General features: G+C 51.0%; 6 protein-coding genes across 6 annotated transcripts; 2 read left to right on the plus strand and 4 right to left on the minus strand.

The window, feature by feature from the left end:
• Window positions 1-289: 289 nt before the first annotated feature.
• COCSUDRAFT_33004 (hypothetical protein) lies at window positions 290-1,010 on the minus strand. The gene is made up of 2 exons (XM_005648683.1): window positions 525-1,010; window positions 290-367 (listed from the first exon to the last, which is right to left on the minus strand). Exon 1 carries the CDS (start codon window positions 951-953, stop codon window positions 780-782), a length of 174 nt encoding a protein of 57 aa, XP_005648740.1. The 5' UTR covers window positions 954-1,010; the 3' UTR covers window positions 290-367; window positions 525-779.
• Window positions 1,011-1,083: 73 nt separating this feature from the next.
• On the minus strand, window positions 1,084-5,994 carry COCSUDRAFT_47181 (Clp1-domain-containing protein; the record flags this gene model as incomplete). Its single annotated transcript, XM_005648684.1, has 13 exons — window positions 1,084-1,451; window positions 1,573-1,674; window positions 1,793-1,860; window positions 1,972-2,057; window positions 2,147-2,269; window positions 2,439-2,551; window positions 3,483-3,718; window positions 3,969-4,189; window positions 4,510-4,673; window positions 4,824-5,008; window positions 5,144-5,246; window positions 5,351-5,468; window positions 5,948-5,994. The coding sequence occupies 13 exons, from the start codon at window positions 5,992-5,994 to the stop codon at window positions 1,218-1,220; spliced, it is 1,800 nt and encodes a 599-aa protein (XP_005648741.1). The 3' UTR covers window positions 1,084-1,217.
• Window positions 5,995-7,337: 1,343 nt separating this feature from the next.
• COCSUDRAFT_62706 (hypothetical protein) lies at window positions 7,338-11,342 on the plus strand (the record flags this gene model as incomplete). The annotated part of the gene is made up of 6 exons (XM_005648685.1): window positions 7,338-7,443; window positions 7,545-7,660; window positions 7,778-7,852; window positions 10,622-10,813; window positions 11,051-11,125; window positions 11,235-11,342. The coding sequence occupies 6 exons, from the start codon at window positions 7,338-7,340 to the stop codon at window positions 11,340-11,342; spliced, it is 672 nt and encodes a 223-aa protein (XP_005648742.1).
• Window positions 8,903-9,909, minus strand: COCSUDRAFT_83685 (hypothetical protein; the record flags this gene model as incomplete). The annotated part of the gene is made up of 4 exons (XM_005648868.1): window positions 8,903-8,968; window positions 9,125-9,289; window positions 9,421-9,581; window positions 9,804-9,909. 4 exons carry the CDS (start codon window positions 9,907-9,909, stop codon window positions 8,903-8,905), a joined length of 498 nt encoding a protein of 165 aa, XP_005648925.1.
• Window positions 11,343-13,485: 2,143 nt separating the features above from the next.
• Window positions 13,486-16,301, plus strand: COCSUDRAFT_28682 (glycoside hydrolase; the record flags this gene model as incomplete). Its single annotated transcript, XM_005648686.1, has 7 exons — window positions 13,486-13,688; window positions 13,830-13,925; window positions 14,060-14,293; window positions 14,570-14,843; window positions 15,157-15,310; window positions 15,565-15,746; window positions 15,905-16,301. 7 exons carry the CDS (start codon window positions 13,489-13,491, stop codon window positions 16,157-16,159), a joined length of 1,395 nt encoding a protein of 464 aa, XP_005648743.1. The 3' UTR covers window positions 16,160-16,301.
• A 301-nt stretch (window positions 16,302-16,602) lies between these two features.
• COCSUDRAFT_65792 (hypothetical protein) lies at window positions 16,603-19,627 on the minus strand (the record flags this gene model as incomplete). The annotated part of the gene is made up of 8 exons (XM_005648687.1): window positions 16,603-16,933; window positions 17,184-17,342; window positions 17,804-17,959; window positions 18,114-18,239; window positions 18,405-18,521; window positions 18,655-18,778; window positions 18,913-19,145; window positions 19,586-19,627. 8 exons carry the CDS (start codon window positions 19,625-19,627, stop codon window positions 16,694-16,696), a joined length of 1,197 nt encoding a protein of 398 aa, XP_005648744.1. The 3' UTR covers window positions 16,603-16,693.
• Between the last annotated feature and the right edge of the window lie 68 nt (window positions 19,628-19,695).

The raw sequence follows: 19,695 nt of genomic DNA on the forward strand, positions 1-19,695 counted from the left end.
GGAATGTCTATTGGCTTCCAGACCAGCAGGCAAGCTGTCTGGCTTTCTGTACTGCAAAACCATTTGCAATTACATACATGATGCCAATGCATTGTTTTCTTCAATGGAAGTGCAGGATGATTTTTAACGCATGTGCTGTCTTGCAGACTGGAGACTTTCACTGCCTTAGGCCTTGGGCAGCAAAGAATCAAGTCCTGCTTTCAAGCAACGGGCTTAGCATCACTGAGCAGGGAGGCCTTGTCTCTGTGGCCTTGGACTTAGTCAACCAAGATTCCAGCCACCCTGCCTTCTGGATCAGACTCAGCCTGAGAGATTATGACAAGACTGTAAAGCCAGAAGCAGATCAGGGCAACGCCAGTTCCAAATCCAGGTAAGGCTTGCTCCTTTGTGGCTCATGCAGGCATGCCAATCATTGGTCCATGCCAAATCAAGTCAAGAGTGACTGCAAGACAAACAATCCTTGCCAATTCGAGATGCGCGCATTCTCATGTCCATCTTGGACTGACAGTGGGCATGCTTGACGACAGGCGTGTGCTGCCGGCTTTTTACAGCCATAACTATGTGACCCTGGCCCCTGAAGAGCAAGTGCACGTGGCTGTGGAATTTAGGCGATCATCATTGAAGAGGGCTTACATCTTACTATTTGACGGATGGAATAGCAGCCTATGCGTCAAGCTTTGAATTTCTGCCATTGGCACATCAGAATTCTAACCGGCAACCACATTGAAATGCCAATTGCAGAACAAGCAATGAAGTCTCTCACTTGACTGTTCTGCCCACTACAGCACTGTGATCCTGATTTGCTGCATGCTAGACCCAATTGACAACTTGATGTCACAGCTATGAGAAAGATCTACAAGAATGCCTCTTGAGGCATGGAAGAAGATAAAAAATCTATGACACAACGGCACCATTTGGTGCCCACTGGTGAAACTTCTATCTGATATCACCATGGCATTGGCCAGGTGGACTGTTCTACAAGTACATAATGTAATCTTAATAAGCCAGATTCAATGATGCTGACAAGACAGACTCTGTTCCTAGCTATTGTCACCGGCCAAGTGTGGACCTCAGTGCGGCCTGCATTTGACGACCAATGTCGTTATATTGCCACACGCGAGCACAGTAATAATTCGAATTCGATGCAGAAGTCCTCATTGCATGATGCGCACATCTGAAGTTTCTTCTCATTGAGGAGAGCTAGCTCCTGCCAGATCTCATGCTGTTGGACGGTCGTCCAAAGGTTGCAACAAATCGGCAGTGGATCTGGGCTCCTGCTGTCGGCAGAACTTGCTGTACTCCTGCTTGTCATAGGTCCAGGATCCTTTGCCGCCCAGGCATGCCTCCATCTGGTCCATGTCAAACTTCTGTGCCATCACTGCCGCCTCGTTCTGGCTGCTGACAAAAACCACCTTCTCCGCTGTCACTGTGTCTATGAAGGGGTGCAAGGCCTGCAACACGAACTGGCATCAGTGCTCCCATCATATTCAACAGCTGTACCATTCAAGATCCGCATGAAGAGGATTCGTTTAAGCCCTTTGACAAGACAGCAGTAAGGCAGAGCATGCGCACCTTCCATGACATGCTGAACAGCCGTGGTGGCAGATAGCAGAGCGCCAGGCCAAGGCGCTCAGGGTAGTGATTCTGCAGTATTGACAGTGTCGTGAGGCTCACCTGCAACACATCCTCCTCTCAACACAGCAGTGTCTCTTTGCGCAGCAATTATAGATGCACATCCCTTCAATGTTGAGGCAGCAAACACAAAGATGCAAGCGGCAGAAGGGAAGGATACCCTTATGGAGGGCGCATTGCGCATGCTGTACCCCTTGAAGTCTATGAGCCACGTTATCTTTCCCTGACCTGCACATGGGCAAAATTGCTGGTTGGCGGAACGGCGTGTTAAAACAAGATACCACAACATCAGAGGCAAAAGGAATAATGTTGTGGTGAAATTGAGAGCCTGAAAATTACCAGAGGCGTCTGCGATCTTGCTGGCGATCTCCAAAGTATACACCAGGAACCTGATCTGTGCCTCCGTATCTTTGCTCCTTTCCTCCCTGTCATGCAGCGCTCAATCTGCTAACGCTATGTTGTTTTTGCACTCTTTAGCATGCACAGGCAGAATTTCTAAAGATATGCTATGTACCTTGGCCGCATGATGACCACTGTGCGGCCACCTTTGTCAGTGCAAGGTGCGATCACTTGCTTCCCAGTTGCCTCATCTGCAATGCTCTCCCAAGTAATTTCATGGGGCCTGTAACTCCGGCGCCTGTGCACAGGACAAGGGCAAAGGTCTCTGCTACAAGTCATTTCAAGAGGATTCCAGAAGGATAGAAACATCACAGAAGTCAAGCAAGAGAATGACTTGATCAAGGACCTTCCTAGATCAAATGAGGCCCTCGGTGAAGGCTAAATGAGTATGCTGGGGATGAACTCACCATTCCAAGGTATTCTGGAGCATCTTTGCGGCATTTGCGATATTCCCATTGCGTGCTGCAAGGTATCGTCGCAATGTTGTGTCCTTGCACCATTCCTCCAGGGATGGATTGGCCTATTACAGGCACATGCATGCCCTAGTGAGGACTAGGCATAGAACCAACAATCAAAACGAAAATGATGCATACACCACAGCAATCCTTGATCCAGATTTTTCCTATGTGATGCTGATTAGTATGCCGATTTCACGTAAAGCTTCCGAGGGAACTTCTCAGATCACAGTGTAGGATGCCTTCGTGACTTCCGAGGTCTTCATGTCTACCCTCCTTTAATATCGTACAAACAGTTGTTCTAACATGCCACAATTTGAAAGACGGAGATTTTATCTGTTACCTTGAGAGTTTCCTGAACAGCAGCCTTAAGCTTCACCACAGCATCCTCCACGCTCTTGTCCCCATCGGCTTGCACGCGCATGCCCATTCGGTGGGGACGGAGCAATCCCTTTCTTATACAACGATTTCAGAGATGCGGGCAATGCGTGATGATGTTGTGCCATGAAACGTGAAGATGTCTACTATCTTGGAAGGGGAGACTCTAATTTTGGCTGGCATGCCACCTGTTGGCACAACTCTGAAGGTGGGGCAGAAGGTGGGGAAACTGATATCAGCTTTCTGATTTGAGGAAAGACAGCAATGTCAGTGATCGCTGTCAGAGATCGCGCTCTGAGAGCGCCGCTCTCCATGCCTTGACTGCGCTACCTTTGTGATTTCTGCCTTACTTTCTGATGTCAAAATTTTACAAGTTTGTCACGGTGGGCCCAATACTACCTTGTAAATTCTACCGATAGTAACGTCACCGTGAAGTCACCGGTACCGTTGACAATTGGTGCCATCATGCATTGCTATTTCGAGAAAGTAGTCAGACAAAGGATGAGTACAAAGGCAGTACTACTGTGTACAGGCATCTGTTGGCCGATCACAGCAGCAATAAAATTTTCTAGGAGAACAGCACAGGACGATGCAAGGCTCCGATCACTCAAAAAAGACTTTCAAGTTGCCAGTCAGCAGGTATTTGCCCGGCAATGGCCCAGGGCAAGGAGCCAGGTAGGTGATGGTGCGTTGGTGGATGTCAACATTGCTGATGTAGAGAAAACCCGCAACGCTGACAGACAGCAGCTGGTCCGGGGTGTTGGCATGGGACACTGCGACCAGAGAGTTCTGCAGCTCCGCATTCACTGCAGTCACTGCTGTGACGCGCAGAGGGTCTGCAACTGATGTGGCACCTGCAGATCACACGCACATAGATCTCATCCAGGGCACCATGCCAAACGCTGCTCCCTAAACTTGCTCAACATGCATGCATTTGCATACAGCAAGCTTGTGGCAAACAACCAATGAAACAAGCATCAGCACAACAGGGGACAGTGGGCCAACAGATCAAATCAGAGACAGCCCTTCTTTTATTTTCACCACTCGCTGAGCCTTTTGTGACACCCCTTTGTCTTTCTCTATATCAATAAGAATGGCACTTACCCAGAGGCAGGGCGGAGCTGGGCGCTCGTGGGCCGCCCCCAATGCGGAAAATGCGCAGCTCCTCGAAGGAGGCGGTCTGGGAGTGGGGGCTGAGGTCTCCGCGGACGCCGTAAAAGTACTCCTTCGTGCGGCGCGTGCGCGACTGCTTGCGCACCTGCGGCGTCCGCGTCACCACCCCCCCGCTGCTGTGCAGGCGCACCACCGACACCTCCGGCCGAGCCCTGCACGCAGCGCTCAATGCTCACACCGCAAGCACCGCTCTTGTGTGCGCAAAACCTATGCACACTTGCAAATGCAGCGATTGCTGCAAAGGTTGCCCAGATCGCCAAAATAACTCAAGCATGAAATGAAGACAGGTGTCAGGTCACTTGATGACCAGAAGCATTCAAGCCAGCCCATTTAGCTGACAATGTCAGCCTGACATTGTGCCGAGTGGTTTTCTATAATAGCAAGTAAACAGCTGTCAGCTCGTGAGGCCACCAGCTTGTGCATGGGTAGCACAGGAAAGCCTTTTTCTTGTAGGCAAGAGGCCCATGCGTACCGCAGGTGATTTCTGAGCTGGTTGTACAGGCGTTCCTGGCCCACCACAAGGATCACGTCTGCTTTGAGCGCCTCAATGGAGTGCAGCAGCAGCTCATAGCCCAGCCCCTCAATCCAGCCCATTGTGTTGATCATCACTCCAGCCGCTTGCACATCCACATTCGCCTACACGGCGACAGACTCACAAAAGCTTGGCGTTGAGGTCGCAAATGGGTTTTCCCATGACATGGACATATTGCAAGCCTCGCACTTCATGTCAGGTCATAAAATTGACCGGCGCCGAAGTGTGTTAGTCTAATGGGTTTGGGAACGCACCCGCCGGCTGAGCACGTCTGCTAGGCGCTCCACAAGAAATTTGTACAGCTCAGGGTTCTCTGTGGGGTTCTGGTGGCCGTAGAAATACACCAGAGGAACCTCGGTGGGCAACCCCTCCTCCACATCAATGAGGGCCTCCACTGGAGTGGCAGCAATGCAGCCCGGGACTGTTATGCTGCCCTGTCCTGCAGTCACACCAGTAACTTTCAGCGTCTAAGGAATATGCTGCAGTACATTCCCAACTCAATCAGTCACGTAAAGTGGTGACCAAGTTTCGGGCAGCATTGATAGTGACACAAGGGGCAATGACAGAGCCCCACCTACATCCAGATCCACTGCTGTGGGAACCCATCCTGCCCTGACAGCATAGTTGAGCAGGATCTTTCCCAGGCTGCTCTTGCCAGCATCTGTGGGCCCGACAATCTGCAGTTCACAGAGAACTGGGTGAGGTGCTGCTGAAGCACAGGGCAATTACTGCTGACGCACCCACTCTCTTGGTGTGTCGTGTTAGGGAGGAGGAGGCTCACAATCGTCCTGGGCCCTGACACATTTGATGTGCTGGCTTCCTTTGCTGCTCGCCTTCGCTGCTCCAGCCCATCATGGACATTTAAGTAGCTGACCATTGGTGTCTCATCAGACTCATACCTGCACGAGGGAAAGCATGTGACTTCAGAAGACTTGCTGGTTGCTTGCTAAGGGCTCAGTCACGTGCAGCCACATGATAGCGGGATCAACAAGCATGCATGCATGCATGCATGCAAGGGGGAGAGCACTCACACAACATCTGTTACATCTTCCACACTGGCGCCTTCGCCTGTCAGCTCCACTGAACACCCAAGCCATGTGTACACCTGCAATGCGGTTGCTTGATAGGACCGACCTGGCTGGACTGTTCAAGAGAAGCAACGTCGTCAAAGCCTCAGCAAGTGTGAGTATGCAGGTTGTTGCAGAACGTACCGCGATCTTCTGTCCTTCGAGCGAATAATTCTCCCCAAGAGCCAACTCGGTGCCAAATACCTCAGCCTGGCCTTGCAGGAGCTGCAAGCAAGGAAAGAGAAGGGGAGGTCAGGCTACTAATTCTGCAGTCTGATCAGGAGAGATCGTCTCTTGCTCAAGAAAGTTACCTTAAGACGAAGTACTTTAGCTTCTTTGACCTCAATGCGGAGTTCATGGCCCTGCACAAGCAGGTGTAGGCATCACATCAACAGTGTGGGTGGAGCACAAATGGCAATAACATCGGTACATGATCCTGAAGTCACTCGCCTTCTTCAGAGAATACTGTTGCGTTTTTTGCGATGTTGACATCCCTCCTGAAGGCGTTTACAATGAAATGAAGTGGTGAACAGCAGTCACCTCGACTATTGAAAATGAGCTGAAGGTCAGAATCGAGTAAAATCGGCTCCTGCACTCTAAAGTACAGTCTTACAACTAAGAAAACTACGTATGCATGACCTCTGCGGATGAATGGGGGAAGGTGGACTTCATCAGAGAAACTCACATTGCCCGAGGGGACATCGCGGCTACGCGCTCATGTCAACTTATCACAATGCCAGAGATGATTCGATCGTTACTCTCTTTCTAGACAATGCGATCCCTGTTGTCACAGCCAGCCACCATGCAGACAGCGATGACATTCACGACTGCAGAGCGCTGCAGTGCACAGAGCTTGCTAAGCTCTCGCTCTCATCAGACTCTCAGACTCCCCATCCCCTTCAGATCTAACAACGGAAGGACATCAGTACCTTGCAGATGTTCGAGTAACGATGATCAGAGCGGCGTTGTGAATGTTCAGAGGCGATCGGTGCTTTTGGGAGCTTCTGCTGCAGCTCTTTTGACGCTGCAAAGCCCAGCTCTGGCCACAGATGGTAATGAAGTGGTCCTGACGTTTGCTCTAGATCTGTTCATGCACTATAAACTGACGTATCTAGCACATCTCACCAACAATGCTCAGTCTATGTTCCCCTCCTTTTCAGACCTGAAATATCCAATGTTGGACCCAGCAATTGCACAAGCAGATTTCGTAATGGCCTTCTGCTTGCAGGATTCAACACCTTCTGGGGCTTGGCCCGACCTCCAACAAGCTATGGTGCTTATGCTGGCGACAACAAGGACGCAGCCAAGTGTGCACTTTCTTGAGTGCTTTCTTGGACACACTGAATCTTGATATCCCTGTAAAAGCACTGCATACAAATATATGCCACACTGACTAACAAAATAACGTTCTCATTCAGGTACGCCTTTGATTATCCGGCGGGTTGGAAGGTGGAGACGGTGGGAAAGGTAAAGTTCCCTCCTGGCTGACTTCCTTGGGTACGCTTTGTGTCTGCCTGAGTGTGATTGCAGGACCTTAGGATACTGAGCTGCTGCTTCCTGCTGCAGAATGAGAAGGGAATGCAGGGAATTGACTCCCGTGTGCGAAACATTAAGAACAAGGGTGCGCACTGATTTTTTAGCACAGCTGCCGTTTTTTTTGCAGTAAATTGGAATGTCTACCTGGGAAAAATTGCCTCATGCATGATCACGTTGGGAGCAGGGCAGACTGCATACCTGGTGACATTTGGACGTGCTGGAGAGGACAACAAGAAGTTCAAGCTGGGAGATGTTGAGCAGACGCTGCAAGGTTTGTCACTAGCCCGAACCTTTCGTACAGCCCTCGATTTGTGATGATGATCGGCCCTGTTTTATTCCCAGCACATCTCAGAGTTTTTTGTCTCGTTCCAGGTTTTGCTGGCGCTGACTATGATCTCCAAGATGCCTTGGTGGAGTCTACAGACAAGAAAACTAAGACTCGGGAGGTTGATGGCCAGACTTTCTATGACTATGAGCTGTCTGGCCCGGTAAGTGCTGAAGCACACCCGAGCATTCCTTTATCTGCGCTGGCGACGAGCAACCCATTAATGTAAAGAAATGAAGTAGTACAGATATTTACTGTGTCTGTTCTGATTGGCTTACAGGCAAACAACTACCTGGCCACTGTCACATTGAAAGAGGGCAAGGTCTATGCCTTCTTTGTCAAGTCCCCTGCGAAGGTAAGGCGGGTGGCATTTTGCAGTGGTCACTGACTGCCAGCAATTGATTTATCAAGGGTCTCCATGCCAATCATATTGTCCTCCTGTCCCCTGCAGAGCTACTCTGGAGATGAACCTCTTCTGAGGAACATAGTGCAGTCGTTCCGGACTGTGTGAGCAGAAGTTTGGCGCATGCGAGAATATTAGAGAAAATGGATATCGACGAAATTGAGTGTCCCTTCCGCGCATCCCCTGGCAATGAAGGGCCATTCCTGGTCATCACAGTGCTTTCAAAAGGCGTGTAATGACTCATGACACTGAAAGCGAGTCGCTCAAGTGCTATTTCAGTGCAATTGACTTTTGCAGAACGAGGTTTGATGCAGAAATTGAAGCATGTCTCGCTAATAGTATGCCTGTCACACATGGTATACCTCGAGGTCATAATATCCCGGTCCAAGAAAGGATTTGCTTGGATCAATTTTGTTTTACAGAAGAACTTGCTCAATTGTATCGGAAAGCGTGATGGGGCTCCGTTCATGCAGATCTACAACAACTGCACCAATTTTATCTCACATGCAAAAGAATCACTTGTTGGTCCACATACGTTCTGTTAGTGGTCCTTTTAATCAGTGAGCAGATGGTGCAAAATAAGAGACACGACTTGCGAGCCAAAAAGCATGTGCACATGCTGTACAGTGTACAGTCCTACATAGCTGTCGGCCCAAATTTTGAAATTGAGGACATGGAAATGAACAGCATCAAAATTATGTGAACTCAGATCGAGCTGATTAGAAATGGGATTTAAGCCTCTGAGAGTACATTAACAGATCTGAGAAAGAAATGGTCACATGCATGTGCAACGCTAAGTCACATTCGAGCGCCAATGATACAGCTGGTGCTTGACTCTCATTGCTCGCTCATCAAAACCCAGGTTGAAATCTCTAAAATAAGCTGGTGACACGTGTGTGCCTAGCCCTGCTGATGAGGGAGGACAATCACAATTTCCACACTCTCTTCAGTGTATCCCTCTCTCGCTTGTCTGTCATGCGGGAACTTCTATACATGCAGCTGTCACTTCTTTGCCTGCTCTTTCTCGTCTACAAGCGCCCAGAGGTTTGTGCGACGTATGTTCTCTTCCTGTAAAAACAGGACCTTGAATCAGCACAAGCAAGCATGGATAGAGGACAGGAGAAGAATTGGCTGACAATTGCGAGATCAGATCAGCAATGGCCTGGGTTTCCCAACAGCCACACTCGTTGTTCCAGAAAACAATGAGGGGGATAGCGCGTGTACCTCTGGGGCTTCAAAATTCTTCACCAGGCCGAAGCACTGGCGCACATGCTCAGGGGACTTGCCACGTATGAGGTTTGCTATGCCTTCGCAGCAGAGCTCTAGCAAGCCAGGTACATTTAGGTAGTGAGCTGCCATCACCAAATGATAGAGCTCATCTGTGCTCACCTTCACACACACACACAAATCACATCCATTGATACAGTGGTGCAGTCAATGCAGGGCACTTCACTGGAAGACTGCACAATACTGGCAACAATGCATTGCGTGACAAATTGCTGGAGCAAGCTAGTGCTCACCATTATATATCTTTTGTCCCAGGCTTCCATCTCTCTTGTCCTGAGCTCATCTGAAATGTCTGTCACTCGCCTTTGCAACGCTGTGTGCTGGGTGCAATACTGCAGCACCTTTCTGAGCGTGCAATCACAGACATTTGGAAGGGGCACAACCAAGGTGCTTTCTTCCCCATCCTTTGCAGCTGCACACATGATAAGGAGCACAGTCATGCAGTTGAGATTACAGGGCATTATCAAGGGTGCATGCACGTGCCCTGACAGATGAGAAGTACTAGATATCATGCGCAACGAGGTAGACCTATCCTTCAGCAGCAACGTCAACGTCTCAACACACACTGAAAGCCCATGGTGCACTTAGTAGACTTGCGACCGAAGCAGACTCCCACCTTCAAGCTCTTCCAGCAGACTCTGTACCGTCTTGGACAGGCACGCGGCTTCTTGAGCTACTACATGGTCCGCACCATCACAACTCCTCAGAATGATACTACGCATGGCTCGATCATGTCCTTCTCACTACGGGTCGATCCGTCGATTCCCCGCTTCCAACCCAACGGATAAACTGTCTATGGATCCATGTGCATGTTTCACTGCGATTGGCAGCACTCCGTCTCATTATAGTGCTGGGCCAGGACAAACCAGACGAACGCCGAACCAACGTCACGGAACAACGTCACCGATAACGTCATTCCAAATTCTGCCACCATCTTCGGTTGCCCAGACGTTGCATATTTTCTTGACCTCGACATCTGAAAGAAGTTTTAAAGTCTGCCTGTAGCCTTGAGCGCGTCGCAGTCATTGCTGAGTTCGAATCGCGAGACATCAGGTTCAGGAAACTCTAGAAAAAGTCACGAAGATCATGCAAGCTCTGTCGCTATAGTCTGCTAGATACATTGCAATTCTCTAAATTATTTATTGACCAAGTTGCGGCGCACAGTCTGGAACATATAGCATAATTTTATGAGCATCCAGGCCTACACTGGCCCTTCTGCAAGCGCCAATCATGGGGCTATTGTGCCAGTCGGCGGTGCACAGGAGCTTACACAGGAGGAATATGAAAAGCGGCAGAAGGATGTGAGCACCTTCGGCCTTTTCGAGAAAAGAACATCCTGTGAAGTGCAGTCTCCCAGAAGCACATATATTTGCTTCCACATATGCATGGAGACATCACTGCTGATGATTGTAAAAGTTGTCTTCAATTCCACAGGCAGCAGAGCTCGAGGAGAAGCTCAAGTTTATCACCGAGAAGGTGCCAACCAGGATCTGTCAGGTCATGGGAAGTAATGCTGGAGCGGGGAGTGGAGAGTTCCACATGTACAGAATGGTGGGGCAATGGCTCATCTTTGTTGTAGCATGGGGATATCTGGTGGCCTTCCATCCAGACGCCATCATCGTGCAGGTTGGGTGTGTATAAGACCATGGCCGGGCTTGCAGGCACGAAGACGTGAGATGATGCGACAAGACCGGATGGAAGAGGAAGCAAAACAGAACGACCTTGATTTAGCATATGAGGTGAGATTTGCCCACCCTTTGAAGATCACAAAATGAGCATTGGCACTCCCAGCGAGTCCCATGCTGCAGGTGATTGCGGCAGGCAATCTCATCCACTGACAGCGGCATCTGTTGTGCATTGCAGGCGAAACAGGTTGCACTGCGGCAAGCGGAGGAGGAAAAGACTGCAAAGCGGAGAGCAAAGCGGCTAAAGAAGAAGGTGCCTTGCTGCCTGCTGCATGGATGTGAAGGGATGATGAATACTGGCTAATGTCACAATGGACCAGCTGTAGTGTTGAGATTGGTAATTCTCCTTGGCATTGCTGCAGACAAAGAAGAGGAAGGGAGCAGGAGCGGACGGGACTGTCCAAGCAGCAGGCAGGAGTGACAGTGAGCAGAGTGACGATGACGGAGTGCAGCAAGCTGCCCTTGATTGATTGTCTTTTTGTGCAGAATACTATATGCAAGAAAAAGCTCATCGCTGTATCTCATGGTCACATGAATGTTTGGCCCAAGGATTTCCAGGCTTCAGTGTAGAAAGGACGTTGAAGAATTTGTATCCAAAGTGTTTCGTGCCGTGGCAGCAGGCACTGATGCACTGAGATCAATACCGCGTGCTGCACTGATGGCCTCCAAGTAGACATCATATAATGGTAATGCCAAATCATATGGCGTCCTCTATATCTTCTAGAAGTTTGAGTCCAAGCCAAGCCGCTGAACGCTTCAAGCAAGTTGCCACTGGCTGCCGGCTAGGTGCAGTACAAGGGAACATTCTCGATGCCTCATTGCTGCCCGGGGGTATGAGCTGTTGTGTGCATCACCAATGAATGACACAGTTCGATGTTGGATAGATTTTTAAGAAGCTTCTGAATTTCTGCTGGCACCTGCAAAAACGGGGGGTCCTTGGCCAATTGGATCCATTGAAGTAGCTGCGGGCACCCCTTTTGGCGCACCTCCAATCGCACATACATAATTAGGGACGATTCAAGAGCCGCTGTGTGTTCAAAAACTTCGTGCGTGTACAAGAATAAATACTTTCTGAGGGTATCATTTCGCACCGTTGCAATTTCCTGCAAGACGGGACGTTGTTGAACAAACCGGTTACTGATGGGGCGAACACCTGAAGCAATGTGAAATCTGCAAAGAGCTGGGTCATTTGAACAAATGCTGACATGATCAAATGCATAGAAGGACACTGATTGATTGCACATGAGGAGACAATCTTTTGGGCGGAACTCTTCACTTTGTACTTCACCTGCCTGTGCAGTAGGAAGTTGCTATCAGGATGCGACAACAAAATCTTTTGGTGAATAAAACTATCGATGTATCTTGGAAATTTACTCCTTATTTTGGGTCTACAGATCCGAGCCTCCAGTGTCCAGGAAGAAACGCTGCTTCCATGATCTGACATCTTTCTGTGCGATTCCAGGTCATTGTTATCTTGTTTATAGTCTTGGGTGGCTATGCTTTCTTCCTTCAGTCCAAGCTCACTATAGAGGTGGGTGCCAGTTCTGGTCTTGGCATGCTAATATGTATTACTTTCAAGAATCATAGAAGCTGAAAGATTGCAACTTGTTACACAGGAAGCGGAGCAGGGGTTTGTGAGAAGCAGAGGCTTCAAAGGCGAGACCATGCGGGAGTTGGCTACAGAGGTGACCACATGCACTGTAACTGGACGACTACTTGAGCTTACTATGCAAAATAATGCCTCCCTTTGTGCGTAATTGATGTTTATAGCTGCATGGCAGGCTGAGAGGGCAAAACTTGTGGCACTTGCCACTGAGGAGGAGTTGGCTTTGTTGAAGAGGACACAGAAATTGGCAGAGGAGGTATGACTACATCACATATCTACCAAAGGGAGATTGAGGTGGCTCGATCAGCAGAAACCTATGGCCGGTATACGCGCCAGCCTTCTCATTTGAACACTAAATTGCACGATGCGTAGGTGGCTGGCCTTGCAAAGACTCTGCAGGAGAAGAAGGATGAGCTGGAGGCAAAGGGGAAGGAGGCTGTTGCGCAAGCCCGTGCTGTGGAGGAGGCATCAAAATTGGTGGCGGCGCGCAGCCCACCCCCACCGGTGCTTGCTGTTCAGAAGGTGGCTGTCAACGTGACTGAGCGGCAGAGGGCGCCAGTCATTCAGGAGAGGCCTCCCACGGCCCAGGTGGCCAACAGTACAGACACTTCAACACCGGCAGGGTGAGCCTCACCAATTTTGTCCTGCCGCCTGTCTACCAAACAGCAGCATGTATGCAGGCCCATTTGTCAGATTTGCGGACGTGCTTTGCCCCATCAAGATGCTCTCATGGCAGAAGTACCGTACTTGCCCATCACAATGCTTTCCTGATGGATGATCTTGCAAATCATGCTGCCTCTCCCGTTGCTCCCCCAGCATCAATGGGGGCGGCAGTTGGGCCCTGCCAATGAAATGTTTGCTAGCCACGCACCCCCATGGGGCAACATGCAGGGGGAGTTTTCCTTAGACGCCTTCTAGAAATTTGCACATGGTGTGCAGAGAGAGGCATGCTAGCCTGCTGATCCCATTCCGCGCACTGCTGCAGGAAGCAGGCGGCGATCGTGGCGGCGATGCGGCACTCGTGGGCGGGCTACGCGCAGCACGCGTGGGGCTTTGACGAGCTGATGCCCCTGACGCAGAATGGCAAGAACTCGTTCGGCGGCCTGGGGGCCACCATCGTGGACTCCCTGGACACCCTGTGGCTCATGGGCCTCAAGGACGAGTTCAAGGCGGCCCGCGATTGGGTTGTCAACGAGCTCTCCTTCAACAAGTGGGGCCCCCTAAACTTGCCCCTCGCTTTACTTGAATGACCAGCGCGTCTAGCAGGCACTACTACATCTGCGCATGGGAATTTATTGTCCGTTTTCAGTGATCCCAACCGAGTCAGCTCAAGTGGTGTGTGCTGGCGCAGGTTCTACGAGGCGTCCGTGTTTGAGACGACGATCCGTGTCGTGGGCGGGATTCTGACTGCGCATGAGCTGTCCGGCGATGAAGCATTCCTCAGGAGGTCAGCCTTTCCATTCTAGCATACCGCCTCCTGCACCAATACATCATGCAAACTTCATGCACACGCCGCAATGCCAGACTTTCGTCTGCGCATGACACGTACGTGACTGCAGAGATGTATGGTGCATTGTGCAGGGCAGAGGAGCTGGTGCAGATATTGATGCATGCCTTTGACACGCCGACGGGGATCCCCTACGGCACCATCAACCTGCAGACGCAGCAGGGGCGCAACCCCACCTGGACGCAGAAGGCGTCCATCCTGTCGGAGTTTGGCACGGAGCAGCTAGAGCTCATCCAGACCTCCCTCAAGACCGGCAACCCCGTGTACGCTCAGAAGACTGAGGCCGTCATCAAATTCCTCAACGACAAGTACCCCAACCAGGCACGCCCCCGCCCTGCACCACTGGCATGTCGTCACATTTTCGATTTTTCACTTTGGCCAAGATCAAGCAACGCCGTATCTTCGGCTTGAGTGCATGCAGCTGGATCACTATCCTCTTCTTTGTACGAAAGTCACTTTATAACCTGTCATGCTCATCTGTTCAGCTTGAAGCGCAGAGATGCTTACGCATTGTTCCACGTGATTGCTTGGGGCAGCGGTGGGGACAGTTGATCTGTGTGGAAGGGTGGATTGCTGGGTCTGAGGTGGTGTTCCATGCAGGGGTTGTTGCCGCTGTACATCCATCCCCAGACAGGGCAGGCCACGACGCAGATGGTGAGCCTGGGGGCGATGGGGGACTCTTACTACGAGTACCTGCTCAAAGTGTGGATCTACAAGGGGCGCCGGGCGGAGGACGAGATGTACCGCGCTATGTGGGAGCGCTCCATGGACGAGATGCTGCGCAAGCTGCTCTTCAAGAACGAGGAGTCCGGCTACACCTACGTTGCCGAATTTGCCCGGTGCGGCTCCCCTCTCTTGGTTCTCTCTCGGGCCAGGCACCTCAATCGTGTGGAGAACATGAGTTGCTTGATTTTATGAGATGCTAAATCACAGATGTATCATGTGTATTACGGCGCATGTAGTCTTTGTGACCTCTTCTCTTGTATAATCGGCAACTCTGGAAAACTTCAGAGCGTCGTGGCTCCTCCGAGGCAGTGTCGTGACGGGGACTGTCCACAGAAAGGATAATAGCCACAAAGTCATTGTTCTCTGGCGTGAGCTAATGGATAATGCTAGAGATCAGATATTAATTATACCCCTGTGTGACGGCTGCAGGGTGGATGTGGTGAAGCACAAGATGGACCACCTGTCGTGCTTCATCCCCGCCATGCTGGCGCTGGGGGCGCATGCAAGCGCTGTCACCGGCGCCAAAGCCACCCGCTACCTGCAGGTTGCGGAGGAGCTTACGCACACCTGCTGGCAGATGTACCACCAGATGGCCTCCGGTAAACGCCCATCTCCCACTCTTTGTCTGTTATTGTCAAAGGTATACATAGGAGGAGATGTAATTGAGCGTATGCTTATTTCTCTTGTTGCACCTACAACCTACTTTGGCTCTGGCAGGCAGGATGTGGGCAGCATCTGACAGTGAAGAACAAAGTTGTGCAGTCTTCTTGGCATGCTGAGGTATTTTGAAGACCCAATAGCCATGCAGTGTGGGAAAGGGCGATGTGCTCAGCGCGAATTGTGGATGCTGCAGGGCTTGCGCCGGAGTATGTGGAGTTTGGGACGGCGGGCATGGTGACAGCGGAGAAGGCGAAGCATAACCTGCTGCGGCCGGAGGCCATGGAGGCGATGTTTGTGCTGTGGCGGGTCACGCAGAAGGAGCAGTACAGGGAGTGGGCCTGGGAGATGTTCCTGGCATTTGAGAAGAACTGCAAGGTGCCGACACTCTCCTTGAAAATACACATGCCATGCCCTGCTTTGAGCATAAGGCGCCTTGATTTTGCGTCATTTCCCCTGCCATCTTCCACCAAACACAAACGTGTGAAGCTCCTCTCAAATTCTCATGATGACGTGGGTGACTTGTGTGCGCGCAGATGCCGGTGGGGTATGCTGGGCTGAAAGATGTGACGGTGGTGCCCCCCCCAACTGACAACACCATGCAGAGCTTCTGGCTGGCAGAGACGCTGAAGTACCTGTGGCTCCTGTTTGCCCCAAACGACGTGGTCAGCCTGGATGACTGGGTCCTGAATACCGAGGCACATCCCTTGAGAATAATCAAGAAGTTGCCTGACTTCCTGACCTCAAATAATACTGCGCAGGCGCAAGTCAATCCGGTTGTTATGAATTGATGTCATCGCAGTAGTTTTGCTGCTTCAGATCTGTCTACAGGAAAGCGCTAGCGTTTATGTTGAAGGATTGGGTTCTGCTCTAACGGCAGCCTCATTGCATGCATGCATCAACATGGATGCGTATTGTAATATCTTATTCCTCAATATTCAGTCAAGAGCTAGAGGATTCCGTGGATGTTTCTTACATACCATACTTGTACAGTATAGCAACCGATTCTGCTCTACAACCAGGAAGCCTTCTGGAACGAGTGCAATTTGAATACACAGATTTCCTGTTCTGCATGCATGAGGTGCACTCTGGCTGGGCGAGCCGTACATCTCAGTCACCCCTGCTATACGTTGAGGATCGGAGGGCCACAATGAGGCGGCAAGATTACCCCCCATTTGCAGCGCCAAGAGAACACTACTTCAGGCACTCTCACGAGCTGAAGATCCCCTTTCACACCACAGGATAAAGCACTCGGGAAAATAAAGACCCTGAGAAGGTAAGAGCCCATGGTATCAACACAATCACAACAATGGAGCTCGCTGAGCTCAGATGAGGAGACCACGCCCCTCAATGCTCATCTTTGAGGCCTTGCCGCCGCCGCCGCCGCCCTTTTTGGCGTTTAACTGCTTGAGCTTCTTCGCCATGCCTGTGGCCTTGCTGCTTCCCCCGCGGATACTGGCTGGGTCCACGTTCACCTTGCTCTCAGGCCGCTTGATGTAGTCAAGGCGAGCCGGCTGAGGGATGCTCGCGTGCCATCTGAAGCCTGGATCCCCTCGCTTCAGCGTCTGAATACCCACACTCCACTCCTCACCATCAGCCAGCAGATCACGATAACTCACACGACTCTGTCAGAGCACCGCCACAGGCGCCCCAAGGGTGATAGATCAACTCGCAACTGGTGACAATAGTAAATCTGTCCACCTTCTCGATACAGGTTCTCTGTCAGTATGAAGCTGATGAGGCAAGCCAGTGCAACAAGCAATGGGCCGAGCAAGACAGGCAGCCAAGTGCAATGAGCAGAATGGGGAGGCTGACCTTTGTCTGCGCTTCTTGTTCGGCTTCAGTGGCGGCCTGCGCCTTTTGGCGGACGGCGCGCGCCTGGCGCATCTGCAGCTCGCGCTCGCGCACTTCATCGTCCTCGTGCCGCTCCCTGTACTGCTCAAAGATCGGCCGGCTCCACCGCTCTATCAGTTCCTGTGACCACAAGCTCGAATGTTGGTCACTAGCAGTATTACTACCACAAGCTTTTCCTGCCAGAGGCAAGATGCGCATGCAGCCCAGCTGCATACATATTAGGCTAAATAATAATAATTATTACTATTACACGCTTTTCCTGCCAAAAGGCAAGGTGCGTCCTGCAGACAAGCTGCAGTTGAAGGCTGCCATAATCCTACCCCTTGTTGGACTCGCCAGATCCAAGCAAGACCCAATCAACCGTGGGCATGGTGCTCAGGCTAAATATAAATCAAAAATTGCAAAACCTCTGATTGGTCATTCAACATCAAGCCAGAAGAAAATTTTGCAGTGCAATGAACTATGAGGCATTGCACACACCGTTGGAAAGAGTCTCATGACAGGCGACTGCCATAATACTGTCATGCATGAAATAATGCTGAGAAATCTTTGGAGTGAGAGGTGCATGATTAGGAGCTCACCTTGGCGATGCGGCGGTTGGCCTGAGACTCATCTGGGAGGCGGAACAGGAACATGACCACCTTGCCCAGCTCTGACTTCTTCAGCTGCTCCTTGCGCAGGCTGTCAGCCACCTCAATGGGCAGCTGCTGTAGCATCTTCAGGACTGCTGTGCGAATCTGCAGCAATACACAGACAAACACTGTTAAAATGTTACATACACAAAAGACAGGCTTGCAGCGTCTGTGCGGCACGCATCTGCACAATAGACACGACCATAAGCTGGATGTGACATAGGGAGTTGCAATCGGAGTCACTGTCATGCGCAGGCACCACGCTTGCCTTGATATTGGGCAGGTTGCCATCTGGCAGGGGCTCAATCCAAGCCTTGAGGACCCCCAGGATCCCACTTGCCAGCAGCTCGTCATGCCAGGTGCGCTTTGCCAGCTTCTCTTCCACCTGCACAACGATCGAGATGAAGTTCAGCCGCAAGGATCTTTCTACAAGATAACACTACACATGGACAAATGAACGGGACAAATCACACGCACTGCACAGCGCGCACAAGTGTACAGGCATGTGCAAGAAACATAAAGGACCCTTGGTGAACCGATGGCAATGTACCTGTGACAGCATCTTGAGCTTCATGACAGCGGGCTGCCCCTGTTTGTTGGCCTCCATGTCCTTCTCTGCTGCCACCTCCATGTGCGCCAGCAGCTGGTCCACATTGGCCTTCACATCCTGCACATGCCCCCAGCAACGTTTCAGATGTACGGTATGCCCTACAGCAACAAGCGCCAGTGATCATGCTGATTTTATCCACTTTAGAAAATGTGCAAATGCAGTCGACCTGTCAGAGGCTGCTGAACGTCACCTCTGCTAGGGCGGCTCGACGGCGGCGCCCCTTGGCCCCGGCAAACATTCTCTCAAACTCGTCCTCCTCTTCCGAAGCCTCCTCGGCTTCTGGCGCTTGCTGGCGCCTCTCCTCGTCACTGTCACTGCAAGGATGGGTGCAGCCTCATCTCAGTCATGTTCTTCTCCAGCCCCATGCACAAACACCTTCGAAGTCGAATCCAGCGCCATTGACTGGACACAGCATCCTGGCAAACTCATCAGAGTCAACGAGGAGGACAATGTGCCTTGCCTTGCAGCTCCAGCACCCTCCACGCCATCATCGTCAATGAAGGCATTATCTGCTTCATTGGGCTGCTCGTTGCCTTCTTCTTCCTCTTCTTCCTCGCCTAACTCCTCAGCTGCGCCTCTTGCTGCCTCATCCTCATCGCCATTACCCTCTTCTTCATCTTCGGCATCACCTGCTGAGCGTCGCTGCCTCTTCTGCTGCTCCCCTTCAGCATCCCTTCCAGCCTGTCCACCAGAAGAACTTCACTTTCGATGACAGTCATGTGACACTCAGCTCACGATCACAATAATAAGTATATGCAACAAGTCAGGCTTGGCCAGATCTGCCCAGGTCTGTCCTCTTGCCAACAGATTGAGGGTGCCTCACCGCCTCTTTCCGCTTCCTCTGAGCAAGTTCCTCAAGACGGCTTTTCTTGCTTGCTGGTTGCTGCTCTGAAGGAGGCAAAAGTGCTTCATCCTCGTCGTCTGAATCTCCAAAAAGTTCCGCTACGAGATTCTAGCAGACCACACAAGCTTTTCATTTTAAGACGATCTCGGGATTCTTATGTTATTTATATGAACAAGACGCTCAATCCATCAAGACAACTGCCCTTCTGACATCTTGAGTGTTCAGGCAATCTGTCTTGTGCTCCGTTGTCCAAACTGTTCGCATGACTTTCGCTCACCTGGCCCTCAGCCTCTTCCTCTCTATCCTCCAAATCTGCCATCGCTGTATTGATCTGAGTGTCTGGAACAAGTGGTCGCCAAGGAAGGGCCACTCAGAGTAATGATATAG

The sequence above is a fragment of the Coccomyxa subellipsoidea genome (assembly GCF_000258705.1).
Source record: "Coccomyxa subellipsoidea C-169, whole genome shotgun sequence".
Lineage (NCBI taxonomy): Eukaryota > Viridiplantae > Chlorophyta > Trebouxiophyceae > Coccomyxaceae > Coccomyxa > Coccomyxa subellipsoidea.